The 14,305-nt window shown below is 40.7% G+C and overlaps 1 protein-coding gene and 1 long non-coding RNA gene across 6 annotated transcripts in view; one reads left to right on the top strand and one right to left on the bottom strand.

Annotated features, from left to right (window-relative positions):
- The window catches only part of LOC147598704 (uncharacterized), a 31,445-nt gene extending 24,439 nt beyond the window's left edge, over positions 1–7,006 (top strand). Inside the window, exons 3-4 of one of the 2 annotated variants that reach the window (XR_015260326.1) lie at positions 4,445–4,538; positions 6,149–7,006. This is a non-coding gene — a long non-coding RNA (uncharacterized LOC147598704). Of the gene's footprint in view, positions 1–4,444; positions 5,327–6,148 lie in introns of those variants that run through there. The other variant, XR_015260325.1, reaches the window with a different exon arrangement.
- Positions 1–14,305, bottom strand: part of STAU1 (staufen double-stranded RNA binding protein 1) — a 32,253-nt gene extending 17,948 nt beyond the window's left edge. For 3 of the 4 annotated variants that reach the window (XM_086760570.1, XM_086760573.1, XM_086760574.1), the window contains exons 1-4: positions 14,204–14,305; positions 3,653–3,929; positions 2,703–2,827; positions 670–826 (exon numbers count right to left, since the gene is read on the bottom strand). In XM_086760570.1, the coding sequence (XP_086616696.1) occupies positions 670–826; positions 2,703–2,827; positions 3,653–3,845 (475 nt within the window). In that variant the 5' untranslated portion in view covers positions 3,846–3,929; positions 14,204–14,305. Of the gene's footprint in view, positions 1–669; positions 827–2,702; positions 2,828–3,652; positions 3,930–8,555; positions 8,623–14,203 lie in introns of all 4 variants that reach the window. The other variant, XM_086760572.1, reaches the window with a different exon arrangement.

The following is a 14,305-nucleotide window of genomic DNA, read 5'->3' as shown; positions in this document are numbered from 1 at the left end:
AAGGAGCTCAAATTTTTGCCGTGTCCAGTATCTTAAATGAATGAATTCTGAATAGCAATGCTAACGAACAGAAAGAAAGTAAGTCTATATGACATATGTTAAATTAGCAGCCTAGTAGAGCTGTGACAAATCCCGCTACAAAAAAAAATGAATCTACTGGGGGCTTGCTTTTATTTTGATTTGTATTTTGCTTTAAACTTGTGAAGCTACCTATTTATTTTTACAGTGTATCTAATGGGGTTTGCAGAACAGAAATTTCTCTTCCCAGAAAAATATTTTTAAATTAAATTAATTTAAAGTACATTCATCAGCCCATGCAAAAAATTATTCTTCGCTGTGACCAAATTCCTAATGGTTTTTTTTTGGTTGGATTTTTTAACTTAGGTTTTGTTTTTTGTTTTTTAGATAAACATATTTTCCAGGATCCCACCAAGTGGGTTCTTCAAGCCTGAATGACTTGATGGAAAAAAATAAAATCTATTCTTTTGATGATTCTTATCATGTTGCCTACAACGATCAAAGATTAAATCACAAAACCTGACAACTGCCATTGCTAAATATGCAGAATCACTGTTTTTATTCATCCTTATGCAACATTAAAATATATACCAAAACCAGAAAGGTGTATTCTTTTTTTTTTTTTTTAAATCAGTTCATTGTGGCACGTACCTGGATTCTTGCCTTCACTACGAGACGGACGAGCCGTAGGCTTAGGGAATTTTGTCCCTTCCAAAGCTTTGGCAGCTGCCGCATGTTGCGCTTTTTTAATACTAGTTCCTTCAGCTTCCCAGTGCTGGTCCCCAAGAGTCAGTTGCACTGTAAACACCTCAAAAATAGAAAACATGAATTTTATTACAAGCTGCTTCAGAATTCACACACTATATTAGACCTTCTTACACAAAGTAATGAGTCTTCTAGTGATGCAAAAGTTGAGAATATGGTAATCTAAGTTCTCCTCAACTACCACGTCATCTCTAGATTATAAACACTTTGGACATTGATAAGATTTCCCTGATTACTGAACTGAGAATTTAACAATAATTGTAGCTAGCAGCTATTCTGCATACTGCATGAGACCACAAAGGCTAAAAACCAAAAGACACAATGTGTACAGGGGTGACAGCTACATGGATAGCTGGTATGCCAACATTACTCTGAACAGCAGCCTTGAAATCCAGACTTTTTTACTGCACATGACTCAATTCTTGCTTTAATACTGTGTATGTAGGGGGTTTAAATGGTATTTTCCAGCAGCCTGAAGAAAGATGAGTTCACATTGCACCATAAAAGCTTCTACATGCCCACAGGTAAGCACAAGTCTATCTGATCATACAGCAAAGCTCTGTGGCACTTCTTTTTAAGTACGTGGGATAAGGAAAGATATATATTGCCCTAAATTTTCACAAATTAATCAGACAACAGCAAGCCAAGGTCTCCCTGGTAATTAAATGAAATTTAATTTCAATCAGAATGAAAACACAAGTGAACAGATTCTCTGAATGTTATTTCAATACTTTTTGTAAAAGCAAATCTTGCATCTTTTGTACATTGAAGCTGACATTACGCACATTTTGGACAAAACATTTTAGTTCTTAATATTATTCAATTCCAAGGCAATTCCTCTAACATACAACAAACACTGTTCCAGGAAACACCTCAAGGAGATGATGTCAGATTAAATAGACACATCCCAAGCTGATTCTCCTTCTATGCCTTGTCTTATACAATAGAGATCTTCAATCAGGATTTAAAAGTTTAATAATGCTAAAACTCCCTTCTTCAGTGTTCTTTTAAGTAACACAAACTGCTTGTATATTTGCTGTATTCCTGAAAAACTCTCTCTCTGCATAAGAAGAGAATACCAAAGGAATTGTGTATGACAGAAATTTTGACACTTTGTGAAAGACATGCCATGATATGGCATACACATCATATGCTGCTCTACCCCAGGCATTCTTGTATTCCCACTGTGAAGAACTAAAGATTATTTTGCTAAAGTAACTGTTCTGCAACAGAGGAATGTTCAGTGCTGTTCTATCATACTGTTCTTCAGGCATTAAAGAACACATACCAGGACCCTTGTTTTCCAAATATCAGGCAACTAGGATAGAAAGGTTCATTTTCTTTACAACCAAAACAGAGCAACAGCAAAACAACATTCAGTTATGATGTGCACATGAGAGAACAACTCAATTTCAAGTAGTAAAACTTATTCTGGGCATATCAACAAATACAGATTTGTACCTTGCCAGCTACATGGACGCAAAAGCACTACAACTCCTTAGGTAGCATTTTTCCTAAAGAAACATAATTGCCATAAGTCTTTCTGCAACTCATGGGATAATTTGGATTAAGAAACTATTTTAATCTTTTAAAGTTGGTGGGATGAATCTCAGAATATTAAAATGCACCACAAGAAGAACACAGAAAATCTGCAGAACAGACAAGATGTAGAACAAAAGTTTAACATCGTACTAGAAAGTGACTGTATAAAGATCATCCATATTTAATAATTTTTTTGGCAAAGAGTGTAAGGGATAAACCTTGCTTTATTAAATTCAATTCATCAGTACTTTGGTGAGCTTCCCATTCCTCTCTGTTATTCTGTATTATCTTGCACCAAAAGCATATATTTTGCCTTTCCACTTAAGGAAGTGGAAGAGTGTGAACAGCAGCAATAAGAAACTTACGTGAATATTTACCTTAGAATGAGCTGGACCTTGCTCACTCAAAAGCTTATACTCAGGCTGAATCTTGTTGAAACGGGCTAACTCATTCACAAGACACATTGGGGTTTTCTCTTTGGGGTTTGCCATGTTTGAAGGAGCTGAAAGATTACATAAAATCAGGTAAATGAACAGGCAACTATGAACTCCACTACCATTTTTAATTTAAAAAAAATCTCATTGGCTTAGCATTTAGTCATCTGCAACACAACACTTCTCAGAAAAGATTTGCTGGAATAGACAGCTCTGCTCATTAGCAAAACTGGCAACAATCTACCGATCGTTGGGATTTCCAAACAACGCACATGCCTAAAGGACAGCATCATTACATTTAATGTTTTAATGCAAGCCAGAAGTATGAGACTCCTGCATTTAGCTTGCATCTTATGTCGTACATTTCAAGAAGCCAATCTTCTAAATATTCAACATAGTCACTTGCTTTGAATAATTTCAAAAAGTCAGTTAATTTCTTTTTTGTTCTCCAATTTTTCTCCATGATCTATGTTTTATTTATTACCTTTTATTTGCTCTATTATATTTTATTAGCACAAAGTATTTATCATTAAACTGGTTATAAGAGAACTAAAGATAACAGAACTAAACAAACTGTTTCAAACAATGCATTTTTTATACTTAAAACAAGCTACTTGTAGAAAAGATGGACAGCAATGTTTTAAAAATTCAGTGTTATACTATTTTATATATTCTTTACTATTACAAACATTTCAATTAATTATTAGAACTCAGTGGAAAAGTATGCTTCTATCTGTCTCAGATTTTATTCAATGAGGAGAAAGTATTACAAGCTACTGTAGCTGAATAAGTATTACTTCTAAAGTATTTGTTGTGCAAGACATCAGGAATACACCATGCCAAACTATAAACACGAAGAGTGGATGCACTTCTTAACAGACACTCAATCTTACCTGCAGCTGCATTGGTGGATGTAACTGATGCAGAGGGTAAAGCAGAGTTTTGGATAGGTCTACCTGCATTTTCAGAGGGCAAAGAACTAGTAGTAGAAGGAATACTCAAAGGCTGTGAAAGAGTTGGGTTTTTATTCAATATTTGGCTCCCTGCAAGGGCAGCAGAAGGATTCTGAATTTGAACTTGAGACATGTTCACTTCCAACCAGAGCAAGTTACTGTAGGTAAACAGCTTTGAATGCAGGCGAACTCAGTGTGATGAAGCCAAATTGCTGACCTAAAACATAAAGAGGAAAAGAAGATTATACTAAATATTTAGCATTCACTAACTAACCATCTATTGAAATTATTTCTCCATCAGCAAAAAGGGGAAAAGGGGGAAAAAGCATTCAACCAAGCATCTATTGTTTCCATTTTGTATGCAGTAAGTCACTTATGCATCCAATTTTAACAGCATATTTCAATCTATATGCTCTATAATTTAAATTTAACATTTCTTTCATTTATAAAATAGTAGCATAGAAGCTTTACTGATGCTTGTTCATTTAGGATAACTACCCATCTGTTTTCCCCACCACTGAATCCACTTACAAAGCAAATCCAGTTAAACTGATAGCCACTGCTTGTACACTAAACAAAGAGCAACTTTCATAAACAGATGACATGTCAGGCATTCTACCATTTGAAGTTAAAGTTTTCAACTTGGAAGGGCAAGTAATAAATGCAGTCTTTGCAAAACAACTATTTAGAGCACGCACCCTTTATTATAACCACATACACTTCTCCCCCCAGGATGACCAGGAAGAACGCCCACCCATCGATGAGGGAACACAACCGGTGTACAGCAGAAAGCGCGGAAGCAGCTACGACTGGGAGAAGTGAAGGTGTAAGAGTTCATAAACTTTATAAGCTACATGTGTTTTGAAGGTTACTTCTATTTAAGTCAGAACGTGTCTCAGTCACAGTTCAAGCATCAATTTAGAGATATTTGGCCTTGCAACACTGTAAACAAGTGTTGAAAGTGCTCACAGGCATCTACGTTCATTTAAGAAAACACACCTCCAAGCGATGAACTTGCACCCGCCAATGTGAAGTATTGTGATAGGTCCTTCCTCCACCGACAAATCAGTATTAGGTTTCTCTTACACATTTATGCAACATTATCTTCATGCTCAGACAGTTGAACCTAAATATACACTAAGAGGTTGCCAGTTTGAAGGCTGTCATTGCTGCCAGAGCTCAGCTGCCCATATCCGCTTACGATCCGTGTGTCAATTTATTTATTAAAAATAAACTTTAAAGCCAAGTAAATACATTTTACAGACAAGGGCATACACACACTGGTCGCCTACAGATTTTATTAGGGCAGCAAACAAAAGTTTATTCTTTCATAACTGGTAAATGGAAAGGAGAAATCACTGCTCCAGATACCACCAGCTATAAGTAGCAACACAACTCCACTGGTGTTCTGTAAGCTTCAAATTCTGAACCTGTGAATGGATTTCCAAATGTAAGAGGAGCAGCAATGAGTCAGAGTGAAGTTTTTAGCTAGTTACTGACAAAACAAATCTAACAGGAGAACCTGGGTTAATACATTCATGGATACAAAGATTTATTTATTTATTAAATAAGAGAAGAGGAAAGAACCTACTGGGAATACACTAACACATCTACCATCTGGGATATTTTTACTTTGAAAGATCATCATAAACACGTCAGGCTTATCATACTACTGGTTGGAAAACTTTGTTTTTCACTAGACAGCGAAATTAGTTGAGATCTCATTAGTTCAGAAGACCTATAAGCAGATTATACTCAAAACACATCCTATATTTGACTACTACATCTGCAGATATTACACATTCGGTGCACTGTAACTGTGAAAAGGGTATTATAGGGCATCCAGCTAAAGGCGCTGCAAGAAGTTATAAGAAAAAGATTAAAAGTATGTACAATAAGACTCCAGGGTAATGATTTTATAATTACTAAGTTTCACTCCCAGGAGTATCACTAGAAACACTGAAATTTTCAGATATAATACAACAATAATTATTGCCTGGATAAAGTATTGCAGTGCAATAAAAAAAAAAAGCTAATTCTGCTTTCCTCCTGAAGTGCAACGCCCTTCAAAGTAATTGAAGTTGAGCAGTTTCTAATCCACACATTTTGAGCAGAAGACATCAAAATTTTTTATTTTGAAGTCAATAACATCAGGATCTTTCAGATTATGCTGGAAAGGAATTCTGAAATTCTTCTCAGAAAACTCTGCTTACAAGCACTTTGCTTTTAAAGGAAGACACTATCCTTCATTTATTTGCCATCACCTGGTTTTAGGGAACGTGGAAATGGAGCTCCAAAACACAAACGTTGAAGTGGTTTTCTAGTCAACTATGATACAAATGCAGAGAAGAACAGTATACTGATTCCTAGTAATTTTTTTTTCCCCAAGGGAAGTCCCTGACAAGGATGTTACTAATTCACTCTCTATATTTACAGCAGAGTACCACAGAACCTCAGAGCAGTACACCTCAGGCTGCTCTCTCCATCCAGAATTATAGCCATCAGTTTTCAGCTTGAAACAGCTTTTCTTCAAACACCTCTGGTTAGACTAATATTCAGGACAGACAAATGAGCCATTATTCACAAAAATCTGTGTGGACTTGAGGTCACATCCGAGTGCTTGAAACAATATGGTTTTGGAAATCGATCCAATTTAGAACAGACGTCAGCTGTGCACATTCAATGACCAAAACATTGCTGCAGACACATCCATAGCGCATAACCTGCTTATGAGAGCAACTGCCCAACTTTTTCGGCAGTCTGGCTGCTCAGTCACATCAAAACAGACTCAGTAAGGACCTAGGAAAGTGTCTGACGCCCACCTTGCTGGAATTCACCACGCGCCCTCCCCAGCCTTTCAGCAAACTGGAAGAGTTCAGCCCTCAGCCCTGGGAATCCAAAAGACTTCCAGCCTCACGAGAAACCAAGTATTGAGAGTTTAAGCACAGCTCACGTTAGGCATCTGTGAGACGGCAACAATCCCACCCACTCTTCTTTGCAAAATGCTGTGCAATTACAAGTGTAGCCGTGATTTGACGATTAAAATTACCATACAAATACCTGGCCTCTAAAGCCGTTAATTTAGCAAGAAAGAAAAGATGTACTCAACAGGATGGTGTGACTGCTCCTTTCCATGACTGTTTCTAAAGGTGTAGGAAGGAAAAGCTGCAATGCCTAACCAAAAATAAATTTTAAGGAATCAATAAGCTGTATCTTTACTTGAAATAGAAATCTGAAACCTGTAGAACACACTGCTGTTCAAGGTTTATCCCCAAGACTTTCAAGTAGCTGAGTACCTGGGCATGCCAGTCTTTCGCCACAGATGAACAGAAATTCATTATCAGGGAGAGAACTGAACTGCAATGAAAATAAAACTTTTCCAATCAAAGTATCATTTTTTAACCTAAGTGAATATAATGCTCGTTTCTACATAACTCACTGCATCATCTCTCTCCTTCGCCAGTACACCAATCTCACATGTTTTTATATTCAGATCAAGTCAAATGTACATCCTGGAAGTTATCAGCAATTCAGAACTATTTCAGAGTTCACTACATTGAATTCAGGCAGAACCAAAGCAAAGTAGGCATTAAAAACATCTTGTGAATTGTTGAAATTCCACTCTATACAATTTTAGACACTAGGTAGTAACTTACAAGATTATACCTTACAAGTTTATACATACAAATACATACTATGTTTTCTTTTTAAAAACATTTAGCCCATACTTTGACAAGCAATTGCAAAGAGCAGTCTGACAAAACAAATTGGAATTTGTTTGTATTTTTTTTTTCAGTTACCTGGGAAGTTTATGATACTGTAGTTGATTTGTGTGAAGTATTTAACTAGAGTGTAAGAACTCATTGGCCATCATTGCACATTTAATGATAGGTTATTTGGGGATTACAAAAGGCTTTACAGTGCTTTTTCAAAGCTATATGCCCTCTACCCTATAACAGGCTTACAAAATCCTAGCTATCCAAGAAAAAGCACTATAATCTAGAGAGTTGAGGTTAATAATTTATAAAGGCTGATTCAGCGGACAGAGAAACAAAGAGATGCCAGTATTTCAGATGGTTTTTCCATGTAATCAGGGGTTAGCTACTTCCAGCTTTTCAAGACTGGTACAAATAACTGTCCCTATACAACACCCGAGGCTTTACTAGAACTTAAAACCACTCTCAAACATCAAAAGCTGGGTGAATGAACAAATATTTTACCCATACTATCTTAGTCAGCTGCTAATCACGTAACTTGCTCCTTTCGCATCCTTCCACACTTTTTGCTAACTCAGACATTAATATTTTAAATTTTATTGAGACAGTGTTTCGCTAGAATGTTCTCCTCATGGTGATAATGGCTGCCATCAAGCAATTCAACGAGCTGTGGACAATAACAGACTTAGAGAGATGGATTTGCAGAAGACAGAGCACTGTTCCCCACTGCAGTTTTTAGATTTTTACTTTCTTTTGGTACATCAATGCCCTAAATATTCCCAGAAGTTTTAAAACCATTAAAATGCCAAGTTCAGAAGTCACTAAGGCAACCAAAAGGCAAGTAAAGAAATGTACAAAGATGTGAACATAGTCTCAGTCAAGTCAGCCAAAAATATATTAAAATCTTACTAGATAAAAGAAAGAATGTAGCATTTTCAGATAAAAGTTCTCTTGGGGATTTTTTTTGTGTCATAATTCTCAAAGGTGGTGTAGATAGAAGCCAGAGGACCAAACAAAAAAACAGACACTTCCTGTGGATAATCATGCTTTACCACAACTTGTGGTTTCTTTAATACGCTGCAAATAAAAGGCAAGAAACTTTAGTGTTTTAAGTAAGTTTCCTGTACCTTTAGGAGATCCAGAAAGTGAAGGTTGGGATTTAGATCTGAATAGGATATTTATGATGGAGAATGCCTAAAAGGAAAAACAGAGAGTTAGCATTTTGCTTCCTAAAGCTACAAAAAGGTCTTCTGTAGTAATTGTTTCACCCCTACATTGAGTTTGTCGCATCCATTGGGATGACAATAATTTGTATGACCATTAAATTCTCACTGACAGACTGCTCAACGGAGCTATGTTTTTCCAACAGAAATTCCAACCTGATCCAAGAATCATCTTTCCTTGCTCTTTTCACAACCCCAAGTGACTTTTCTTGCAGAAACAATGGAATCTCACAATAGTGCTCTGTGCAGGATTATAAGAGTCACTTGCAGATTTTCTTTCCGTACTAAAGCTTCCAGTTCTGCAGAAGTCAACCTTCTTCCTAACAGCCCGAGAGATCAGCTACTGAAATTGGACCCAGACCTTCATTCACAAAGCCAAACCAAAAGCAGGCCACTAGCCTGAAAAACTCTAGCAGCTATTAACTGCAAAAATCTGATATAAATTTTACCTTTTGCCTACATTTCCAGTCCAACCGTTACACTTACAAATAAGCATATAAAACCAACCTAGCCAAAACCATTTTACAATAAAATTGTTTCAGTACTGAATATGAAACCTGTCCCTGCATGGACTGCTCTAAATGGAAAGCAAAACGTATTTCATTCTGCTTACAAATATAGCACAAAGTGTTTAATCCTTCTTTTCCATGGCTAAAGCCAACTGCGCGCAGATGCTAGCAACATTACTACCAACAACAAATGGGTAAGATCTCAATCTTGATTAAGCTTAGAAGTGGATGCAGATAAACGAGCTGTTGAATTTACTTCAGCCAGCCATTTCAAAATTCAGAACGAATCATAGAAGTATAACCAGTTATCCTGGAGGAGTCCTGCAGAACAGATGAGCATACAGAGCCTGCAAAAGGCAGACATCATGCCTGTCTTAACTGGAGAGTGAAAAAGGGAGCCAAGACGATTACAGTCTTATCAGTTCAACTTTTATTCTAGAAGTTTTTCTGGAGGCTTCATGAAGCATGTGGAAAACAAGGAAATGGATAACGCTCCCAGGTGGGCTCAGAACCAAGTTGTACAAAGACAACTGACTTTTCTCCAGCCAAGTCTGGTGGTCTAACCAGGCTCAAAGATGAATTACTTGCTCTTAGCAGGAACAAGTGCAAGGTTCTGGGCAGGCACTGTCTGCTGATCAAACACAGGACAGAAAAAACACCAACTGACACCAGCAGAGTTTCCCAGAACCAACCAACAGAACATCATTCCCTAACACAAGCCAATGCTGACAGGCTCTTTTAGAAAAAGCAATCATCCCACTGAGATGCAGAAATGGAAAACCAGCCCGAGAGATATCTGCAGTATCCTTCTAGTCTGTACTTGGTGTCACCGAGCCCTCAGCCAGAGCACTGCATCCACACACAGCTACCATGCTTCAAGACAGATGTGGACCCAGTTCACAAAAACAAAGTAGGAAAAGAACAAAACACTCAGCTTTAGAAAAATATAACTTATAAGAAAAACACTGAAGGATTTGGGCCTGTATATGCTGAAGGAGAGGAGCTGGCTGGGCCCTGACAACCAGTCTCCACATACATAAAAGGTTTTTGGAGTGGAAAAGAATAACCTGTTCTTCATGCTTAAAGTGACAGAACCAGAGGCAAGAGGCTTAAAAGTACATCAAGAAAATACTTTCTGATAGTAATGGTTGCAATGAACCATACTGCTTTGGGTGACAGAGAGGACTTCGCTGCTGGCAAACTTTAAGTAACTGATAAACGCCCGTTTAGAATGAGGCTGGCGAAGCTGACGCCGCAGAGGGATGGACTGCTTCACTGCCCCCAGTCCCTCCCAGCCCAGATCCCCAAGACTGCGAATACACTTTTGTGTACCTGACTGTAAAAGCACATTTCCCTCTCCTACCAGAGGGAGGCAATGGCCTTGTTGTTAAATAACAGGTGTGGGAAAAAGGGTCCTACTGCAGGCTTACTCTGAACTCCGATCGACCACTTGAAAATACCAGAGAGACTAAATCCTAAAAGAAACAGGTTTTATTCATTGTCAGGACCAGAATATGGAAAGGTGTCCAGTTCCTTGGGATGTGCACATTTGGAAGTTACCACATTCTCATTATGCTACTCGTTACAAACTTGCACGTGTACCCCACTACAGCTTTATTTGCACTCCTTCTCGACCCACCAGCACCAGGCAGGGAGGGGCTTTTTATGGAACGCGAAGAGAGCAGAATGAGAAACAGAACAGGTCCCAGGTAAGACTATCAAGATTCAAATTACAAGGACTTCTTGAGATCACCAACTAAAAATCGTATCATAAACAATATCCAAGAAAAAAAAAATTAGCTATAGGAAATGAGATTTTAAATTAAGCATTAATTTCTTTCTGAAAAGCGGATACTTCCTAACATGGTGCATCTGAACAGTTACTGACCCTTCAGTCACGCAGCAAGGAACATTACTTGTTCCTTATCAACAACAAACTGTTCTCAAAGCAGGAAAGTTCATTTGTCCCTATTTCACAGATGGGCAACCAGAACACAAATCCCAATTCCTATCCCCGCAAAAGGATGCAGGTACCCGAGGTGGGGGGCAGGCAGACCTGAAACAACTGAATGAGCTGTGGAACGCACAACATTTTTTTCTCTAGTGCCTTTGTCACCTGTACTTTAACACGCCCGCAGCTCTACTGCCACTCAACGTCAACCAACCCTCCTCACGCGGGTAAAAGCGCGGCACCGCAGCAGCGCTTACCTGCCACGCAGGGACAATCCGCTGAGCTGGTCGGACCGAGGGGGCTGATCCCCCGGCTCAGATCAGAACTTACGGTCACACCAAAGACAGACCCACTGCCCAACAGCATTTTCATCTGTTGGTTGCAGACCGGGGAATACTACAGTGCATTCGTTACCCAGACAAAATACTGGTTAGAGATTGCCACTCTCCTCCCTTCTTTTAAAGGGGTTCTAAATAAGGCAAGTGTGGTGGCTGAGTCTCTTTTGTCCCACATTCGACCACTGTGGAGCACGAAGGACAAATTTCCACACATTCTAGGAGGTTTGTTGAGATGGTTCGTTTCCTAACATACCTTTGAAAAAAAATCACATCAGTGGTAGCTTTGTAATATAGAGTATAAAATTCTGAAGTGGTTGACTGCTGCAGCAGTGTTTAAGAACAACATCTAACTATTTACAATTGGAAAGTCTAAATAAATATTCACTATCAATCAAGATAAAAAAAGACTACAAATGCTACAGACTTAGGGCTATTCACACAAAATGTTAAACACCAGCTGAACAGTATTTTCTTCTTCGATAAATCTTTTTCTATAATATTTGGGCAAGACAAAGTACATCTCAAAGGCAACATTCACTGTAGAAAAAGATGATGCTCTTTTTGAGTACTGGTAAGATTAATTTTCAAGGGTGGAAATGCTAAATATTAAGTAAACTATTTTGCACGCTAAGACATGGATTACTAATAAGAGAACAGTTGATGAAAAGCTAAAATATGAAAGTGAAATCTGAAGGAAAAGAGGGAAGTAGCAGATGTACACATAAACCAGACAGTTCCAAACATAATGGAAAACAATGAACCAGGAAGTGGTAAGTCAATCATGAAGAGAAATGCTTAAATGCATACTTCTAGCTGAATTAGTATTGTGACAAAATATCTGAAAGGCACAGAGCAGTTTTCAATTTTGCTCTGCCTTTGTACAGTGACATCACCTCGAATTTACTTCAACCTATGAATACTTGAATTTTGCCACAAAACACCTAATACTTTGACTGACTGGTAGTGATAGTGAAAAAATGACTAGTGATAAATGTTATGAAAAATTTTCCAACAAAAGGAAAAGTGGCTGTTTAATATAACAATAAAAAGAGAACTGTATCACACGTACATCGAGTTTTGAAATGAGATTCTGAACGAACATCAGAAAATAGAAAATACAGTAAAAAAATTCAACCCACTGGCCCAAATCTCATCAAAATGTGACAGATATTCAGTGAATATATCTCTGTAAAAGTCTGAATAAAGTTTGTAAATTTGTTGCATATATGACATGATCAATAGGCAAATCAGAGATAACTTTAGTACATCATAGCTATAGCTGCATCATTAAAACGGAAGTTTTGATGTTCACTAGTATTTAAAAAAAAATACATTTCTGACGGTTTGAGCAAGGGAGCTATGTAGTACACCTCCACGTTCTCGTCAGAGGAAGGATTTTATAAATATACTATTCCAAAAGCAGACAAAGGACTTCATTCAGATACTTTATTTCACTGCTATATATACACCTAGCCTTCATTTACATTCCAAATGATGTTCCTCCCAGGTCTGCCTTAAACCTGCCAAAAAAGCAATGACAAAAACACCCCAACAGATGAATAAATCAGGAAAAATGGTTGCCAGCACTACTAGCTATAGTATCACCTAGCTGGACAACCCAAACAAATCAAACCCTGTATAACCTCCAGGACAGACGACAGCAGTGTAAAGATTTAAGAGGAACTTGTTGCTGTTACATCTCCCAAAAAACTAGTGTTGTGATCAAAAACTGAAAAGTGAGCCTGGTGCAGCGACGGCTGCCAGTGGGCAACGAGGAGAAAGTGTGACGATGCCAGTGTTCAGAAAGAAAGCCAGCGCTGCTAACACCAGCTGTCTCGGTGTTTGCACTGTAATCTGCACAAGGAGAAGGCTGGGGGTGTCTCCTGCTGCTGTCACCGTATCTGCACCTTTTATCGGAACAGTCAGACAAGTCTAGTTCAGTCTCGGGAGTTTTTGCTACCAAGACCATGTGCCCCTGAGACTCGGCAGAAGTCTGCGACTGTTGTCACCCACTCAGCAGCCTGGAGAAGCAGGACGGCTGCAGCCGCTTTCTCCGAGGGGTTCGGAGAGCCTAAACCGGCTGCGCTGCCACCGACCCCCGCTCCCGGGGGGGCCCGGAGCCACCACTGTCACCTCCAAGCTGCAGCGGGATTTCGGGCAGAGGAGGATTGCCAGCGTCACCTGCCCGGAGCACCCGCGGTGCCGGTGCCGCCGCCAGCCCCGACCCACAGCGCTCCGGGAGCCCAGCCCCGCCGCTGTCACTGCCCTCGCAAGGGCCGCCCAAGCCGCTGCCGCCCCCACCACTCGCCCCACGGGCCCGGGGCCGCCGCCGCAGCCGCTCGGGCAGGGAGGGCGGGCAGGGGCCCGCGCTGCCCCCGCCAGCGGCCCCACCGAGGCTCGGCGGGGACGGCCCCGCGGCACGCCCGCCGCGACCTGCCCCGCTCCCCCCGCGCCGGGCGCCCCCGCCCCGCACCCGGCCCCCGCCAGGCGCTAGGGATGGGGCCGGGGGCTGCCCGGCGGGCCCGCCGCCGCCCCCGGGAGCCGGGCAAAGCCCCGTTTTGGGCGGGGGGAACGCGGCGGGGAGGGGGGGCTGCGGGGTAGCGGCGGGGGGAGCGGGGGGGCGGGCCCGCCCCGCCGCGGGGGCCGTCCCCTCCCCACAGCCCCGCCGGCGCAGCCCCCGCTAGGCCCCGCCGCCGCCACCCCCCGCCCCGCTGCCTCGGCGCCGGGGGGAGCCCGGGCCGCCTCCCCCCTCACCTGGCTGCCTGGGCTGCGGCTCCCGGGCCGGCTGGTGGTGCGGGCCAGCGGGCGGCTCAGTCCATGGGCCGGGTCCCGGGGGGGTGGGGGGGGGCCGGGGGG

This window comes from Chlamydotis macqueenii, chromosome 16 (assembly GCF_036417535.1).
Source record: "Chlamydotis macqueenii isolate bChlMac1 chromosome 16, bChlMac1.mat, whole genome shotgun sequence".
In the NCBI taxonomy this organism is placed as follows: Eukaryota; Metazoa; Chordata; class Aves; order Otidiformes; family Otididae; genus Chlamydotis; species Chlamydotis macqueenii.
Note: the sequence above shows the minus strand (reverse complement) of the source record. Positions and strands in the feature narration are given on the sequence as shown.